Here is a 20,003-nt window from a genome sequence, read left to right on the forward strand (position 1 = left end):
CAGACTCAGCAGAGTGACTGAACGCTGCTGTGGCCTGTGCCTTGGAGGCCATGGGGGGGCAGCTGCATGGTGCCTCCACGCTGGCTGCCGCTCCACCTGCCTCGGACTTGCATGAGCAGAGTAATTGAAAAGACTCTGCTTCCTAAGAGTGATGAGCAGTGCATATTCCTTAATGAATTCTGGAAATGGCACCTAGTTTTTGGGCTTGCCCACAAATGATGGGCTTAATTCTTACACTAAGACCTCTTTACAGAGCTCTATCAGCGTAAAATTATATTACGGTAGGCACAAATATTGTCAGACCTGACATTTCTAACTTTTGCCTTTTAAGCTGTCATAGGAAGTTAAACTAATCTGTGATTCAGTTTTATTTTATTTTGCTGCTGCCTTGGGAGCACAAAATCAAACATAATAGTTAAAATGTTTCCCTAGAAATGTTTAAGGAGAAAGATTTTTATTTTTAAGTTGAAAATTTAACTGCATGCTTAACCAACTTCAGTGAAGCATCAATCATACTGGACAAGCAATTTTAAGAAATAAGATAGTTTAAAAAATTAATTCTGAAAATACTGCCAACAATTTCATGATATAGATATTTTTAATATTAAAAGTAAATTGTAAATGTGTCTTTATAAACAATATGCATAAAATAGATCTACTATACTAAGCTCTCTCTCTTTAAATGCTGTTTCACAGTAATTTCTTAGGTATGCAAAGTTTTCCCTCAAAGAAATAGTGCAATCTGAAAAACATACATTATGTCAGCGAATTAGAACTACTATGGTCATTAATATAAGTCTTTATAGATTTCTTGTAGGAGTGGATGAAGACTCATATCTGTCTCCGTTTTCTTTATTATTTGCAACAGCTGCACATGTTCCGTTACAATCTGTCTGAGGTCCGTCATTTTCTGAAGCAACTTTGCAAACAGCTGTGATGATTCTGGATGATTCAGCTTCAGCTGGAGCTCCAAAGCTTGCAACAGATTGTCTTGTATATCTTCAATGGGCTTCACATTTAACAAACCTGGGCGATCTAGGAAAAAAAATTGGGAGTTGTGAGTTTATGAAGAACATGGAAACATCGATCTCATGTATTAATTTCTTAAAGAATTCTTGGCATATTAAGCATTTACATATGGCATTTCTGAGAACTGTTTGACAATTTCTTAAGGTATTTATTTGTAAGGTTTTACCAGATTTTGCTCAAAGAAGTTTTAGAACTAGTCTTAGAAACAGTTCAAGCATTTATGTGGTGCAGATACAGAGACAGGTTTATACAATGCTACAGTGCACCCTCCACAGTAAACTGGGAGTGTTTATGAAAAAGAAGAGTGAGATATAGTTGGGGGATAAACAGGTCTGTATCAGGTAATTCACTTTTGGAAAATCAAGATATACTCAGCTGGATTTGCATGTAGTTGCTACCATTAAAAATGTTTCCTGCTAAGGTGGATGCTAACCTATCAAAATGAATTTTAAAAAGGCATAAATTCAACTTCTGCAGTCATACTAACCTGGGAGATTTAAAATTCACAGGTTCAGTTCTTCTCCACACCCAGGTTCCAGTTGCTATTAAGAAGTCTCACAATAGCTTTTAGCATCAGCTCATCAGCTTAGCCACAGATGCTTATGGCAGTGGAGGACTGATAGATGTGGCTTGTACAGAAATGCCTTTTCTGGGCTCATGCCAACAGAGAGTTCTCCTCCATATGGAGGAATCTGGGATGGATGTTTACAACCAAAGTCAGCTATTTGCACTGCCACAGCTGTGAGAGTCCAGGATTATCTTTGGCATATCTTATTCTTCAGCAAGAAGCAAAATCTTTCTTTTTTAACCATTATTATCTTTCATAATAATAACTGTTCTGCTATTTCTGTCTGTCGCCAAATACCTTCTTAAGTGGTTGCAATTATTATTTAACATAATTTGTAACATTTGTTTTCTAACTTGAGGTAATAAATTATTTGATTCTACAGCCATGAAATTTAATAAAGTTGCTTAACGTTAAATCCTCACATATGACAATGACCATCAGTAATTTGTTACTGCTGAACTACTTTATACTTGGTAATGCATCCTGATTTATCAGAATACTCCATGAAAAAACAGTTAATAATTTAAACAACATTTGCTGTGTAGCTATGAAATAATTTCATAGGTTGATCAATAAAAAGCAGTGCCTATAGCTAGCCTTAAATTACTTCCCTAAGGCAATATTTCCATTTCAGAAAGGACAAGTGGATGATCTAGATTAAAAATTAAAAAAGCAGGCTGTTATTTCCTGTGATCTTAGTAACCTTTCTGTGCATCCAGTTCTACTAACTCAGCTTGGCTTGTGTTGTATACTGGAAAAAAGGCTGAGAGAAAACAAAGCTCTTTATAAATACATTGGGGTTTTACTTCACGGATCAAAAATTGGAGTGTAAACTAAAAGGCAAAGTTGGCATGAAAACAAATGAGTATACACAAGCTATGAATACATGTAGGTCACTGATTAGGAAAGGATAGTTAACTCTCAAAGAGGTGAGGTTTGGGGATAGTTTTTCAGCAATAGGAATAACAGCAAGTTTGAATATGGAGCTTGATATTTGTTTGACGGTGGTTTTAGGAAGTGACTGCTTTCAGTTGTAGGTGACGGGACTCAGTGACCCATTTGGCTTCTATTTCCATTTGGTATTTCATCCTAATAAGCTGTGCTTGTCTTGCAGAGACCACTTATTTATACCATTCAATTGATAATACCATAAAATGTGGTTCAGAAAGTCTGTAAGTAAGTATCTGCAAGCAGAAAATTGTCTCCAAACAAATGGCTCCTTTTTGTTAATTTCCTTTGGCACTATTACCAAGTAATTTTTTAAAGATACTTAGAGGATTTTTGATAAATTTTAGATATTTATTTTTAGATTACCTAAATGCATTGCATGTGCTGCAAAATCGAGTTGCCTTCTTTATATCTTTCAGAAACTTCCCAAATTTCAGTACTTCAAAGCTGTTAATAATTTTGGCTTTGGGTTGCGGTAGCTTTAAATTTTACTTCTGTGTTGCAGACGAACTCTGAACTAGCTGGGTATGACTCAGTGTACAGTGATAAAAAAAAATCAAAAAGCACAAAGACTGTGGCCTTGATTTCCTCTGAGATTAATCTCCATTTGCCCCCTGGTTCTTTTATGGTGGGAATTTTTAGGGTGTGAGTTTTTCAGATGTGAAACCCAGTGCAAACATTGTGCTCCCCGCACAACTTTAGGAGGCAAACCCAGGAGATCAGTACTGAGTCTGGAACTTACCAAGGAGCCCCCCGAATTCAGGTGCCGAAGGTCAACTGAAGTTCAGTGAGACTTAAGCGCCTAAAATCTTTAAGCTCCTTTGAAAAACCCAGTCTAATGGTTTTAGAATGACCCAGTAGAACTGGAGTCAGAAAAGATGACTATGACAAAAGCCTAGCAGATCATCAGATGTTATTTTTAAATAAGCCAATTCAAGAGGAAGGAAAATTCCCATTGAAGGCAAGAGAGATTTTTCATGAATAAGAACTTCAGGATATGGACATTATTTTTTGGGTGTTGACAGTTTGCTATACTTTCTCAGTAAAAATTTCGTACAGAGGAAAATGCTGTCTCTGTTCCAAGAAACTTATCTAAATCAGAAAAAGAGGAAATAAGAGGCAAAAGCTTTAATATACAGGTATTATGGTATATTTCAAGTTGTTAAGATGCTCTTAAATATATCTGCTCCAGACCTATTGGGTTACTGTACCAAAAGGTGTATTTTGTGCAGTAAGGAGCTCCAGATAGATGTGGCTTGTAGAAAAAAAATACAAAGGAAATGATTAACAATAAGCCTTGAGAAAAATTTAGATGGAGAAGAGGAAGAAACAGAAATGGGAGTAAACGAGATGTGACACTGTGGTGGACGCCTTCGAAGATGCTAAGACAGAATTGCTGTGTGAAAGCTCACAGAGAAAACTGCAAAGGGAACTGATGAGGGAAGTGAAAGACAGAAACTAATGAGTTGTAGCAGGACATTCTTATGATACAGTGAAATTAGGTTACAGAAGGCCAAAGGACAATGTGTTGAAATGATTAAGGTAAGAGATAACTAAAAGTGAATTGGACACCACTTTTAAACCTCTCTGATACTGTAGATTGTTGATAGACTTTTAGGGGTTTTTATGTGCTATTTGCAACCTGCCTTTTATCCATTCAGACTATGCCAAGAGAGTACCACATTTCTCTTTTTATTATTACTTTTCTTTATTCAGTTTTTCTTTAGGTTTTCATTCATTGTCATATGGCTGTTTCACTTGGTTTGAAAATTCTGCAGGAAGCTGTTCTAAGTAAGAAAATGTTCACAGCGACTGGGAAAGGCTAATAGCCCCTTAGTTTTGAGTGTCAACAGTATGACTTTGTGTAAATAGTGTTCTATACTATCTCAGGGAACAATATTTTGTTTGTTTATTTACTTACAGATTTGGATGCTTCTTTCAGGTTCCTAACAATAATTACAATTTTTTTCTGTTCCTCACATATGAAATTGCCATCAGCATGCCTTTACCCATACCTTTATATTTTAATATCTTCGATTAAGTGCATTTTGCATTTAAATACACATTCTAAAGTCTTAATATGAAAAACAGTCAAAGATATGGCTGACTGAACAACTGTGCTACTTCTTTTGCTGAGGCAGATATGACTCAGCAGTTTGAGGTTTTTCTTCTGAGACCATCACATGTATTGTAGTCACCAGGATTTTTGTTCAAAGCCCACAGTGATTATCTGCAGTTTTTGGCCTGATTACGAAGCATTTCTTCGTTCTAACAGGTTTGCTAGAGCAGGATTTGTGTAGCAGTCAAATATGAACTATTTCTTGGTACTATTCAGTGATAAAACTTCAAAATTTGCTGATCTCAGATTGTAGCAAAATTATTGAATATAGTGTTTAAACAAGCAGCAGTGATTCACGGCTCAAAATTTACTGTAAAGAACACACTCAGAAAACATAAAAAGTGAATGTAGCAGCATTTCTGAACTCAAATACTAGTTTGACTGCACGTTGACTAGCAGAGTCTGGGTCTTTACAAGTATACCCCACTATAATTCCCAAACACCACTATATCCTAAACACTGCAGAAGATAATATACAAAAGTTCAAGTCCATCCATGATATGTAAACATGCCATAAAATTACCTTTTGAGCTTTTTCTTTATTTGACAACAACCTGCTTGAGTGAGTTTGCTCTGTTTATAAATGAGGATTATCCCAATAAGGCTTGGACTTCTATCTTTCCTGCCCACAGACATCCAACTTGTTCTCCTTAAACCTTCTTATGATAGACTTCATTTTCAGCTCAGGTATATATAATATTTTTAAAGATGCTTCAAGTTCTTTAACATCTATACCATAGCACTCACTACTGGCTGAGGATATGCCTCAGTGGCACGGAGGAATACGACGGGGAGGAAGAATATCTCCTTGAAAAAAGTTTTCCAAATCTCATTTTACCAAAGCGTACTTTTCAAAGCTACCATAAGTAAAAGAATGTTGTAATGAGAGTTTGGCATTGCTGTTAATGGCATAAAGCATTTCTTTTGCAAAATCAAGGTAATATCCTACTGCTCACACACATAGTCTCTCTGTCTCATCAGCATTAAATTCAGAATACTAGAATTTGTTTGGCATTTACAGTATTGTTTTAAAGCACAATATACCAACATTAAGAACAACTTTTCGTCTTTGTAATAATGAGTTCAGAGTAACATTTGGAATCATTAAGACAGACTGAGACTGCACTGAGCAGCTCAGAAACAATAAAATGATTGACTGTAAAGTGGGAGTACTTTCATTTTGTTGCTATTACAGTTAATTTGCCAGCTTCTTATTATTGTTATATGGGCATTTTGCCTTTTTACATAGAACGCAAAAGCAATTCTTACAATTTCAAAAGGCTGAACTGTTTTATAGGATTTGTGGCAAATTCCAAACACTTACTTCACAATGAAAAGCTTTCTACATGTAATGTTCCAGCTGGAATTATCTTTCTCTTTTCCTTCCCCTTCTCTCTTCTTCTTTTTAGAGCTGTGTAAGACAGAGCACCCGTGGAGCCAGCAGAACTAGCGTAATTTCGCTAGGCAATAACAGATTGACTTAGAATTAGAGCATTTGGCTAGGATCTTTTTTCATTTCACAAAGTGGTTTTCTTTTTAACATATTTGTACACAGGATTTCTTGAAGTGACTTAAACATTACAGTATTCCTGCAGCTAATAAAGTACTTGAGGTAAGATGAACTGGTTTTGAAATCCTATTTTCAATGAAATAATCCTGGTTCGATGTTCATATAGTTCTTACAGAAACTGAGTTTTGCAAGAACATAGCTCTTACAGAAACAAGAGTGTCCGAGACATCTGAGAAATAAGACTTCAGTTCCATACCACATAAGATATTATAGTCCCACAGAATGCATTCAATATATATCATATCTGACTGTAAATTCCATGATAAAAGCCATTCTCTAATTGGCAGCAAAGCTTAATTGTTTTCAAAAGATAAACTCAATTTTTACAAATAACTATCGTGTTTTTTTGGAAAAAAAAAGTTCTATATGAAGATAGTGAGAGATCTTTGTTGTCAAGAAATTAAAGGATTTTCCTAGAAAGGACTGATTTATATTTATATGGATTTATATATTTATATGGATTTGCTTCAGAGTTATTTAAGAACTAACTTAAAATTCAGTAGTCCTTTATGGATCTCTGTTTACAAATTATTCTTAAAAAAAAAGACTTGTTGATAAATCTGATTCAACACAGTCAATTTTTTTCTGTGGATCATTGTCCTCCTGAGATCTAAAATGTAAGATTAGTTACATCATACCTATTTCCTCTAATGTAAACCAAACATCACTGAAGCATAGCAGACCTAGCTTTGCAGACTGCAAGTTCCCTTTTTTCAATTAGAAGTGGATTTTGAGAGGCCTGTTTCTCATCTGTCAAATTTCATTATATTAGAAAATGCAAAATGTTGGCATGTTTTGTTTAGTACCCTAATAGGCTTGTATAGTTTCTCCTCCCCCATCAAACCCAACTGAAAATATACCAGTAACTTATTTTCCCTTCCTGAATTAATTCAGAGTCCTCAGGGATCACTGTGTTCAAAGGTTTGCACAAGAAAATGTCTTCTGGGAAGTGTACTTGTTTAAAGTTAGTCTAATAAACTATACTGTAATATCACATTTTTACTGAATGAAACACAATGCCAGAAGTAATTGTATGCGATTTTAAATGAAGCTATACGTAACAATGCACCCTCAATATAATGTTTGGTTTTAGAACAATAGCATGTGGTGGTTGTGTTTGATTGCTTAAACATAATTTAATAACAAAATACTCTGCATTGCTTTGTGGAGGATCTGAATTCAGAACATTCAGCACATTCCTCCCATTGATATCTGCAGTAACAATCTAAGCCAAAATACACACAAATCAGTAGGCTAAATTTTTCTTTGTGAGACATCACTAACTTGATACTATTGGCCAAACTAAAAGACCTTCAATCTGACCTGAAACATATATCTGATATCTCAGATTCTCAGTGGAAATATTTGTAAGTGAACTAAATCGGGGTAGCACTTGCTAATTCACAAAATGTAATAGCTACGTCAGCTCAGGATCAGATAGAACATACTGACTGTCTTAAAAAAATGCAGTGTCCTTTTTAATGAAGTGTTAGAATGCGTGTAGTCTGCTACCTGGGCTTTCAGATTCATGCTTTGTTCAAAGCATAATGCATAAAGATTAATACAAACAGAGCAGCTTAGGAAATCTGAACAGAGCAGACACACAATGCCTGTTTTTCTCAGGCATTAGGAGACCATCGTTTTCCTGAGAAATGCATTCTCCCCCTCCCCTTTAAAGGCAAACAAAACCTTGCACAAATGAAACAACAACAACAATAAAAAAACACCAGTACAATCCTGTAAGCCAAATGCAACATATATTTTGAAATTTTTATGGACTCAAAGCTACTTGTGTACAATTAGCAAGCCACACAATCTAATTGCAGGTTTAAAAAACCCTCATGCAGAATTTTGACTTTTAGAAGCTCTTGTCAGTGAAATTCCACCCTTCCTGTTTTCAGATAGTCAGTCCTGATTTTGTTTTCTAACTAAATTAACTGCTGATTCAGCAGGCATTTCCAGCCCTGTCATTAATATCAGGTCATTTACATTTTCAGTTTCTGCCTGAAACTGAAAAAAGGGCAAACAACATCCAGAAAGCTGAAAATTAATAAAAAACCACATGTAAATAAACTCACTCCCATCCTGTAGTGCCGAGCACTTTCCTGTTTGGACAGGAATTAGAAGTGTCAATTCTATTATATAAAATATCATATTAAATAAGACAGCACTTACCTCCACTTAGTATAATGACAGCTATAAATATTGCCAGGTCACTGTCATCTAATTCCAGTGCATTGAACTTCACAGCAAACTCAAACTTGGGTTCCATAAAGTCACAAAAAGGTTTTCTCAGGCTCTTCAGAAACTCTCGTGTCATGAATCCTTGTCCATCAGATATAAGAACTCCATCTTTATTCATCAGAGAAGCCAGGAGAGTATATATGATCTCATGGACCCCATATTTCAGGAGAGTTACTTGATCATTCAGGTCAAGATTCACAAAACCTGGAATGTTCTTGGCAAATTCTGTAATCTCCTGCACTGCCTCCACTGAGCGAAACTGACATCTCTGGAAAATGCGAATTGCTACCTCTTTGTTCTCCTCCTGCAGCGGTGACACATGCTTGCACTTGATCTGATCTTCTCCCATCATCAAAGAGTTCATGTCATAAATAACAAATGGCTAAAAATAAAAGGAAAAGACAATTTACTTTCAAATGTCCTTTCTATGAACATTTGACACCTGAGAAACTGAAGTAGCATACAGAGGTATAACTCATCAGAAAGCACTTAGAAATCTATGAGGAATATATCAAGGGTAGTTGACCTAAAAGGGTTAAATCTTCATAAACCTATTAAAGCAAATATCCTCACAATGTTAAAATGATTTACAGAAAGGACAAGTAGTTCTTAAGGACTTCTCACATGTTCCGTGAATCCACATTCTAAAAATAGGACTTTGGCTGATACTTTTTGAATAATTGGGGGCAGGGGGTAAGGAACACTGTTTTAAAATATCCATGATTTTTGCTGCTTTTTGTTTTGGTTTGGTTTGGGGTTTTGTTTGCTTTACAGAAGTTCTGTAATACCACAATTTGAAGTTTGGAATGCTTGTTAACAAAAGATTAAAATGTTACTCCTTTTACCTGAATTTTAATGGCTTCTATAAAACAGAATCTAGTAAGTGTACAGTGACATGTTTGCAATTCTGATGATATAACTTCTTTTTTGTAGAAAGACAGAGTATATTCATATTTTGATTACTTCATATACTGTCACATTCTTTCCAAGTTCTAGCCTTCTAGAAAATACTGCAAGTAATATCAAGTTTATGGTATTGATTATCAGATAAATTTAACCTTTTGCAGTTAATTCCTTTAAAAATAACAAAGTTAGGATATATTTAAACTCAAACAACTTGTCAATGGGAAAGAAAACACAAATAACATGATACAAACTACAGCAGCACAATTGAGAACACAAGAATGAGTCTGACTGAAATAAACTCATATAGAATAAATCAATTTTGAAAGCAGATTAGAAAAAGTAGTGCCTGGAAAACTTTTGTTAGGATATGGAAACTCTCTGTTTCAGAACGTGCAGAAGGAGCACCTGGTTTTAAAGAAGTGGTTAAGTGAGGATTTCTTGAATTTATCTGAAGAATCTTTTCCTTAGAGGATAGATGACTAAATAGTTCATTGCTGCACTGAACAAATATCTACTGATATTAATAGGTTTGTTAACATACTTAAATAATTAATTAAAACAGCAGGAATTATACACCAACAATTGGACAAAAGAAATGCATTTTTTAATTTAAGATCCTTTATGATTACAGATTCTAATGCCTTATTCATATGGGTGCTCACTCTCATGGTTTTATATTCACTATATGTTGCAGAACAGATTCAGAAATAACCCAAGACTTCCTATATGTAGTCAGTGTTCCTCTCCCACAGATCAGCTTCTGGAAACTCCTAAAATTCTATTCCTATTTGACTAAACCAGTTTTGAAGTCTATTCAGTGCTAAATTATTATGGAATTTTTAAAACTGAAAATAGCTACTTTCTAAAGACGATATCGCCCAGATGCTTATCACTACCCACCAGCTAGAGGTTACTTCTCCCATCTCCCATAGTTCTGCAGATGGAGACTGTGGAAGCGTTCAGTCATCTGTTTCAGGCTAAAAGTCGAGCACAAAGCTCCGACCCGCTTTCACTAGGAAGAGAGGGCAGGATGACAGCTAACAGTTTTGTCTTTAACTGATACAGCTGCTTGGAAAAGAGAGGTCTGTCTGTGAACTGAAATAATAGGATCTGCACAAGAGGATTTCAGCTTTCAAAATGGGTTAGTTAAAAATCAATAGTCTGCTGCTTACAAGACCAATAAAACTAGTGCTGTCACTTTCACAGCAACCACAGGCAAACATACCTCCAGACCATGAGATTCAGTTAAATAGAGTGTGAGGCGTGACACTATTTTTCCACTTGCACTAGGATTTCAGTGTGAAACTGAAAAAATAAACACACTGCACTGAGAAAAGCCAGGAGGACAAGGTATTTTTCAAGATGTAATGCTATTTTGGCAGCAGAAAAAACGTTTTATACATATCTGTGCATATGTATATGCATGCATATGCAAAATAGTGGAATAACAAGACTGTAGAGGAGGCTTTTAAAATGCATGTTTTAGTACTAGTAGGTCATTCCTTCCTTTTCTTTCTAGAAAATCTTAAGTGGGAGCACCAAGTACAAGAAAAAGTCATCTATTCTGTGCATGTACATGTGCTTTAGAAAGACTATACTATGCCACCAGCCTACTGACATTAGAAGTTGAAAATCAAGAAAAAGTTCAAAAGAGCTAAAGAAATTTTTAATATAAAGATTCAGATGAATCTTGTGAGCAGAATCTTATGTCAAATGAGCACTGTATATCCCAGAAGAGGATGAGTTAGTCATTTTAGTTTTGACACACGCACTTAGCATATCCAATCATTTTCAGATAATGCAGATGATATAGCAATTAAAAAATAACGTACATTTAAACTATGCCCATAGTAAACAGTTTGATGTTCCAGAGCACAAAGTCCATTACAATTCAAACAATATGGAAGTTGTAACCATTAAATACGGAGTGTCACTCTTTCAGTGTTATTTTTTTAAAAAAGACTTGGAAATTTGCAGCAATGGAAAGCTGAATTCTATGTCTATTGTTTTATTGCTATATTCTAATCTGACAAAGTGTTAAAACTTTCAATTAAAAAAAGAGAACATCGTCGATGGCATACTATATATTTACTGCATGAGTATTGCATTAGTGTAACTTTCAGACATGATCAAGTTTCATAAGCCCAGACCATTGTTAAGTACCCAGCACAGCAGGGCAGCAAACCACACGCCAATTGATTTCTACGACAACTTCCTAGAACCTTGCAGAACAAAAGTAGGATCTGTGGATGCACTTGGGACCTCAGAAACAAACGTCCCAGATTTCTCAACACACATCTGGAAAAAAAGAAGATGAGAGCACCGTAGGTAACCCTGCCCAAACTTCTGTCATGTTCCAGAGTGTGCACGGTGGGCAGCTGCAGAAAAAGGGAGCAGGCCTCGTGGTGACATTTTTAGGATGCAGAGGAGTAAACAAGATATATAATTACACACCCCACTTCTATTGCCTAATGCAGGTACATAGTTATTGAGAACACACTTAAAAAACCTAAATTGCTGTATTAATTCTTTCCAGTAACCTATGTTTCTGATATAGAGAGGGAACTGTGGAAAGATTTGGAAAAAGCAGTGATGCTCAAGTGGAATTAGTGTATCAGCTTTCTGCAGAATAAATAAACTATGCTAGTTCAAACTTTATATACTCCATGATGAAAAGTTACTCAGATTGTAAGTGTCCACCATATCTGAAGTTTTTATGTGAGGGGTACAACCAAATTAGGGACAATATTTAAATTATGATTTTAACTGCCTTTAAAGAAAGAAAGCCTAAAATACCTCCAAATTCTTTCCTGTCTTTGAAATTATTGAAGAAAATTAAATAGAGTCTTTGTTGTAATCCTGACAATAAAATGTCTGCCGATGATTCTATAAAACAAACCAGGAGTTATAAGTTTTGGAAAACTATTTTGCTCTTTAGGTGTTAAAATAATGACAAAATTTAAAACCTACCATAATTATCAGATCTTATTTATCCTCCTTCTCACTGATACAGAAGGTTGTTATGTATTGCCAGTAAAGTTTCCAAGGCAACCCACAAATACACATATCTCTATTCCTTACTTTTCAAAGATTTTGTTGTACATTCTCCTAAAATTCAAATTGCACCAACACAGGATACTGATCTGATCTAAGATAACCCAGTTAAATGCAGGAATTCATCAGAGCATCATAAGAATAAGCACCATAGTTAAGGCTAATGATGGTGTTGGTACTGGGAATCATTTGATACTTATGAAGAAGAATATTCCTTTGGGAACAGCTAGTACTAATAATATATGATATGATATGGATGCTTGAATAGTATGGCAACCAATTCCTGACAGCTAGATAGCCACCTTAAACAGATAGTGTGGAAGATAACCTTTGGTGAAGGAGAAGGAAAACGGGAAGAGTGGATCAGAGAATACAAAAAGGTTAAGATGACCTTCAAATTCTTGTACTAGTTTCAAGTATTTTATTAGGTGAACTTGGAGTTTTTTCAAATAATGTTTACTTATCCTATCTAAAAACATTTCCTGTGTTTCAGACACAGCTTGAAATATGTAACTGCCAACAGCAAAGTTTTTTGTGGGTTTTTTTTTTTTTTTAAAGATGTGTTGTCAATGTGGTAAATCATTTACTCAAAAGAAAGGAAAAAAAAAAAAAGAGGGAACTAACTGATTTGTCTGTCGTCTTTCCTGTCAAGATCGCCCTCGCCTTGGCTTTGGTCAGAGGGAAGGACTTTATGTATGAGTCATACAAATGCTTGGCAAGTGCTCGTAGATCAGCAGATTCAGGGTTTAACTGGTCGATGTCGCTGGAAATCTCTGCCAAGAGCTTCTCCTTCTCCGCTTGTGGCATTCGCCCAAACCTGATGGCTGAAGAAGATGACAAGCAATTACTATAGCTATAGTTGCACCTAAAAAAGCACATTTGAATAGCTTTTTATGTGACCTTTTGTTACGAGCTCTTGAAGTTTTTATTTAAACAGTACTTAGGCAAGTAAAAAAAAGATGATTTTCTCCAGTAATATAGGCAAAACAGCTGAAGTGCTTTAAAGAAATGTAAACAAACAAATCTCAAAGAGGAAATAATCTTTGTGCCGAAACAGTAAGATTACAATATCTTGCTTGGAAATGCAAACCTGCTGTCAGCTTACCTGACAGAGTTGGTGAAAACCACCGATTCTACCTCCAATCTAAATAAAATTTAAAGAATCTTTAAGATATTAAAATTCTGTTGGCTTAGGGTAGGAACCACCTTTCAGCCTTGTATTGTTTTGGGCAAATCACCATATGGATCTCAGATTCTTCATTTGTTTAGAAACAAAACACTTGCATGCCTTGCAGGGATAAATTCCTAAATAGTACAACAGAACTTAATGTAGCAAGTGCTATAAAATGTTACCAAAAGAATTAAGGAATGAGAAAGAAGGTTGTGCAGGAAATAAAAAAGCCAGAAAAGGCTGAGTTCTTCATGGTAACTCTACGCGCCTGCACTATTGAAAGCACAGGAAATGGTTCTACCGAGACATATGATCTCACAGTTGCTCAGTACCAAGGTAAGGCAGGCAGGCAGGCTGTAAACCTCCTACTTTTACATCTATGTACTTACTATCCAAGACACTATTTATTCATATGGGGACTGACTTGGAAAATATTTCTAATGAGCCATCAAGATCAAGACTGATTTATCATATGGTATTTCAGTAAACAGAATTTATTTTATTTTACAAAACCAAAACAGAACAAAAGAGTATCAAAACAAAAAAACAGAAGGAAGAAACAAGGGTTTGCATTTTGGCCTTAGGAGGAATAGAAATACTATAAATATTTTTCCAGCGATTAGTGTCTTCCCTGGATAAAATAAAAGTGCTGTTAAGATCATACATATGAATGATTATACTAGGGACGTTTGTTTTGGAAATGACCAGCCACTTTCCTTTATGAGTTTGCTTGCAGTGTGCTGATGGACAAAAATGACACTTTTTTTCAGGAATAAATAATTGTGCCAGAAAACATAAAAAACCCATTTGTCATATATTATATTTAGTGATCAGTTCTCTTATCTCATGGCTGTAGAAACAAGGTTGTTTATTTTTACAACTGTACTACATTTCTCTTTCAGCAAACTTAGTCTCCGAATGATGCATGCTGTATATTTCACATTTGCTCAGGTATTCTTAGAGTTAACATGTCAGAATAAAAATCATCATGAAAGGAAACCTAGTTCAATAAGTACAAACTAACATACTCTATTTTTTTCCCCCCAGAAAATGTCTTTTGCTTATAATTTTTTTGTATGGGAAATTTTGAATAATGGCCAACTGATATTTGTTTGGGATCACATATACCATGGCATATGTATTTTTTTCTCTCTTATGGGAAACACTAAGTATTCTTAATCAGCTACTAACAATAGTTTTCAGGGAGACATCACTGCCCTCTTTTCTTCTGAGAGCAAAACATTTACAGAAAAATTATTAACTTCATATTAGTTTATATGACATACTATAATGGCTCAAAGAGACTGACACCATTCTGTAAAGAAGTAATGTGAATGGATGAACATATGGTAATGTTAGCGATGTATAAAAAATTGATATCAAACAAAAGAAGAGTTCATATTTGTACTTAGTGTAACCTAAATAAAAAGATGAAAAAATTCAGCATAACTATAAAGGAATTAATTCAGCTGCATATACTTCCATGAACACTGTGAATCGAGACCATTTTGGTATTTTCATTTTGCAGTTAAAATGGATTCTGTCACTATTAAAAACTCGTATTTGTAGTTAACACAAATCCTTTCTGTTTTTTTAAAAAAACATGTATGTATGTTGATAACATTAAACCCATGATACTAATAACTGCATTTTAGACATTCTTGAAGACGTAAAATGAATGAAGTATGAGTATTTAATGAAGTAAATAGAGTGAAAACTCACTGAGAATATGTTATAGCATTTCCACATTATTTTTTTTCTGATACTTAAGGACTGATTCAATAACAAGAATCAAACTGTCAGCAACATACTAAAGCTAAAATATATTATTACATACATATTGTAAGAAGTTGTTACAGGGACAGCACATATAACTAAAATGTGGGGTCAAGAAGGTGTTAAAATAATAATATAGCTAATAAAAGTGTTAAAAGTTAATTAAATGTCCATGTTGAACAGTGCAGCTAGACATTTGTTAAATTCATATTTTCATTAAAAGCCATTATGTTCTTCACTAAACCCGGTTTCAGATTTAATATTAATTTAATATTAAATTTGTGAAATGTATAGGATTATGTTTTATGATTAATTTGTCCACTTTTCAAATGTGCATTTTGCAATAGCTTCATCAATGGAAAAAATCTTGTGATACTTTGATGCTTCTGATTGGGTTCTTGCCAACAAATTCAACTCCTCCTCACCATCTTTTTTTTTGAGGAAGAATTTGCAAACTGAAGACCTAAGTGAAATCTGGAAAGACTTCTCAGACTATTACAGTGGACCTTTTAATCTGAAAAGAAAGCAAGGCAAAAATTAGCCTGATCTAAAAGACTGTTAATAAAAAAGGGCCATCAGAGTTGCCCACGACTATAGTATGTTAATCACTTCCAGAAATATATGGAGTGCAATTTATTATGACCTGAAGACTTCTAAACATATAGTAAGAAATACTTAGGAACTCAAAGAAACATGTTCTTTGAGACATTTCACAATCATATCAGGAACTAGGTGTTTTGGGCCAGAAAAATATTTTGGTATGATAAAACCTACTTGTAAACTATTTTGATATTTTACATGGAATACATTTATAATATTATATATAATACCTTTATAATATGTTTACAATAAATTAAGCATCCCTAGCAGCCTAATTTGAATTCTATAAGCTCATTCTGTAAGCATACTAACTCTAAGTATTATGGAAATGGAGCTTGACTGAACACCAGTATGAGACATGATTCTGTTGTCAGCCTGTTCTTGAGAGTTGGGGTTTGCAGAAGCAAGTTTATAACCTGGAATCTCACTGGCATAAGACTCCCTCTCATCAAGTTTATTTTTTCAAAAAGGTATTAAAAAAAAAGGGACAGTATATTGCTTCCTCTTACTATATTTTTATGTTACCGTAGCTCTAAATAGTTTATACAGTTCCCCAAGGAATTAAAAACAATAGAAATTTATTTTCTTTTTTTCCACTTTTTTTTTTTCTCTCCCCTGCACCCCTCCATCCCCCCCAAGTATCTGCTGGAACATTCTAAATGATATACCACAGTGTAGATACCAGCTATGACACTGATTACTGAAATAGAATAGTTTAGTGTAGAGATGTTATTGAAAAGATCAGGGAGATCAGGGATTTTCAAAACAGAAATTGTTTTGTCATTAGGGAATAACTGACTAAGCTGTATGTCTTTTGTATTCTTTTAAAGAACAGAAACCAGACTGGTAACAAACATCTTGATAGAAATTCATACATGGGTGAATAGACTAGTGCCTGTTTTTTTCAAGTAAGTTTGTCTGAATTGAGGGGGATGGATAGTTTCTTTTTTAAAACTTATGGCAGTTTTCCACATAACTGTATCTACTGTTGAACTGATACTGCCAGTATAAAATAGGCTTACTTTTAGTTTTGACTATAAAATGATAGCATAGTATGTATACGATGTTTTCTAAATATGTCCCTTATCCTATACCCTGATTCCTGTGCAGAGTCTCGTCTCCTGTCCCAGAGTCTCTTGGAAAGTAAATTACAGTATTTGTGCTAGCAATTTGGTATTACTAAACAACATATTGTTGATAGTTCTGTGTTAAAAGTTTACAATAGTACTCGTGTAGAATTTGTAATAAATGACAACTTACATCGTGTTTTCTTTTTTAATGGAAAACAGGATTGACTAAGAGTGTTCGAGAATCATGTTTCTGGTGTGCTTCTCTATCCCCAACAAAGGATACCAAATTACCTTTGCAAAGTAGGCATGCGTTATAAGACCTGGTGCTTCTAATATAAAATTATTTCCATTAATTTACAGATTGCATTGGAGTTCATCATACTGTTAATATTTCATTTACTGTTAATAGTTCTAGAGTAGATGCCTTCTTTCCCTGATCATTTATTTTTATTTTGCTTGTGATGGTGATACTTATTTTCTTGAAAAGTGCTTTGAGATCTCTGCATAAAAAGTGCTATAAACCCCAAATATTATTTATTACTTTGTTGTTTGTTTCAGTACTCTTCCTTGTTGGAATCGTATCTAATTTTTTGTTTCCATGTTTCTGAGAATTTTTATACATGCAGTCAAAAAACCCTGTGAACATTTATGTTAAATCAGTGCATTGTCTTCACTGTGCTAAATTTTATGAATGCAAGCACCCTTATGTATAATCTATTTTGGAGTTAAAGCCCAAAGACGCAGAGGAAGACTATATCAAATGATACATGATTAAAGCTGCATAGAAATTTGCTATATATTGTTATTTGGCATAGGATTGGGGCCTCATGATACTAATTTTTCTACTAAGATCAGATTCCTGGTTTCTTTTTAAAAAAAGATTATTTTAAATTCCTTCTGTGTAAATGAAAAAGGAAACCCCTCCCCCCCAAATAACAAAAGAAATAAGTACTACTGCCAAAGGTAACATTGAATTATATAGCACCTCTGTTAAAATGCCAAGATTACTTTGAAAGAAAATTGGCACATGTGTTGTTATATGGTAAACTAGGTTATAAGCATTAACTTCTGTTCTTGAATGCTTGCATACTGCATTCAGAATTGTGTTAGATATAACAAACAAAGCTTACTCATAGCACAGAAAGCTATTACATCAATGTCAAGTCAGTTCAAACTACCCATTATTATCAAAGAATGCACTAGCTGATTAGCTAATCAAAGCAGTATGGCGGGGGTTATCTCTTACTGGCCTAGAACACCTATCCTTGGTTTAACAACCCGCTCGAGTGGTATTGCCAGCTATCAGATCATGTGTCTATCAGTTCAGCAAAACAGCCACTAATATTAGCAGAGTTTGCATTTAGCAGATAGGACCAAGTCTTCTTCTAAATATGTGAATTGACTTCACTAAAAGTGGAAATGAGATCTTACTGGGTTTTGTACTATATTAATCCTTAGGGTGTACCTTGTTGCCTGCCGTCATAATATCAGACTTTTACATAAAATAATTCAGCAATAATAAAATCCCTGAGGAATCTCATAATATTTTCTTGTGTTGGGGTAAAGTTTGTTATGCATGTTTATTTTTGTATGGATTGTACATTTATTAGCAATCTATCATTTCCGCATGTGTTTGTTTCTTTCTAAATGTGTGGGTTTGGGATGGACTAATAGCAGTGAATCTCTCATGATCCAGTTTTAAACACTGTCCCTATTTCATGAAAATACGGGTCTTGGAAGATTTCTGATGTAATTCATGAATTATGAGAATAAAGTTTCCTAAACATAAGGCGATAAAATATATTTTAAATATAAAAATTCATTAACAACGTAAAGTTAGTGAGTTGTGAATCAAACATTCCTACCTTATAATTTGATAGGCAAAAGGATAGTTTTCAAAATTTTTTTTTAATGTTTAGAATATATTTTTAAAATAATTGTATTAGCTGCAGCAGATTCTGTTCAATGTTTATTAGCATTGCAGGCAAAATTTGGGGCAAAATTGAATTTTGTGGTACTAGCCTAGTAGTTTACTTTTGGAGAAGTCATTGTCATTTTCAGGGGACAGAGACAAAAGTCAGGAAGAGGTCAGGCACCAGGAGGTTTTCAGAAGGAATTTAGTGGGATTTTGGGTGAGAGGAGAAATAGGAGGGATTGGTGATACATAGAGGTTAGGGTGGAAAAAGGAGAGTTCACAGAGTGGATAAGAGTTCACAGCATTTCTGGTGGTTGAGGAAAATTTAAAGGATGGGTGGCATGATCTCCCTTTTCTGCTTCTGTCTCCACCTCCCTCCTGTGGCTCTGGCCTCATCTTCTGTTTCCCTGGACGACTTATCCTCCTTGCTACTCTGTCTTCTCTTTCCTCCGTCTACCCTCGCAGCAGGCCCAGCTTCCTTATCTCCTGGGAGCCTGGGCAGTGGATCAAGGCAGGATCTGCAGGGGCAGGAAGGGCAGGGACAAGCCAGCGAGCTGGTATGAGAGATCTGGAAATATGGCTTACTGCTCATGCTGCAGGGGTAGAAGGGGTTCAGACGGCAATTTCTTTCACAGTAATAGAAGGTTGTGCAAATTTGGGCATGTGCCTGCAGCTGGAATGTATGATCTCTCTTTCTTTGGCAGTTATTTATTTACTTGCATTTACAGTATTCTCTAAATGGCAGCGATATAAAACCAATAGTGAATATAGTAAGACACTACATGCTACATTATATTCTTTGCCTTTCTGTGAAAAAAATAGAATATTTATCCTTATGCCACTTTTTATGGCTTGGAGAAGTCACTACGATTGCTTATAGGCTATTCTGTACAGCACTCTACTGTTCTGATTGTCTAGATTACGGATTTTTTTTGAGCATAAATGAGTCCCCAAATAGACTATAAAGACAGTTTCTTACACTAGAAAACACAAGATAAAGCCAGGGCAGATACTTGTCTGAGTTTACTGGAGG

At 34.9% G+C, this 20,003-nt stretch overlaps 1 protein-coding gene across 2 annotated transcripts in view; it reads right to left on the reverse strand.

Moving 5' to 3' along the window:
* Window positions 1-355: 355 nt before the first annotated feature.
* Window positions 356-20,003, reverse strand: part of PPARG (peroxisome proliferator activated receptor gamma) — a 60,265-nt gene continuing 40,617 nt past the window's right edge. For both annotated transcript variants that reach the window (XM_052778393.1, XM_052778394.1), the window contains exons 5-7: window positions 13,063-13,262; window positions 8,410-8,860; window positions 356-1,035 (exon numbers count right to left, since the gene is read on the reverse strand). In XM_052778393.1, coding sequence (XP_052634353.1) covers window positions 788-1,035; window positions 8,410-8,860; window positions 13,063-13,262 — 899 coding nt within the window. In that variant the 3' untranslated portion in view covers window positions 356-787. The remainder of the gene's footprint in view (window positions 1,036-8,409; window positions 8,861-13,062; window positions 13,263-20,003) is intronic.

Source organism: Harpia harpyja, chromosome Z (assembly GCF_026419915.1).
Source record: "Harpia harpyja isolate bHarHar1 chromosome Z, bHarHar1 primary haplotype, whole genome shotgun sequence".
NCBI classification, from domain to species: Eukaryota; Metazoa; Chordata; class Aves; order Accipitriformes; family Accipitridae; genus Harpia; species Harpia harpyja.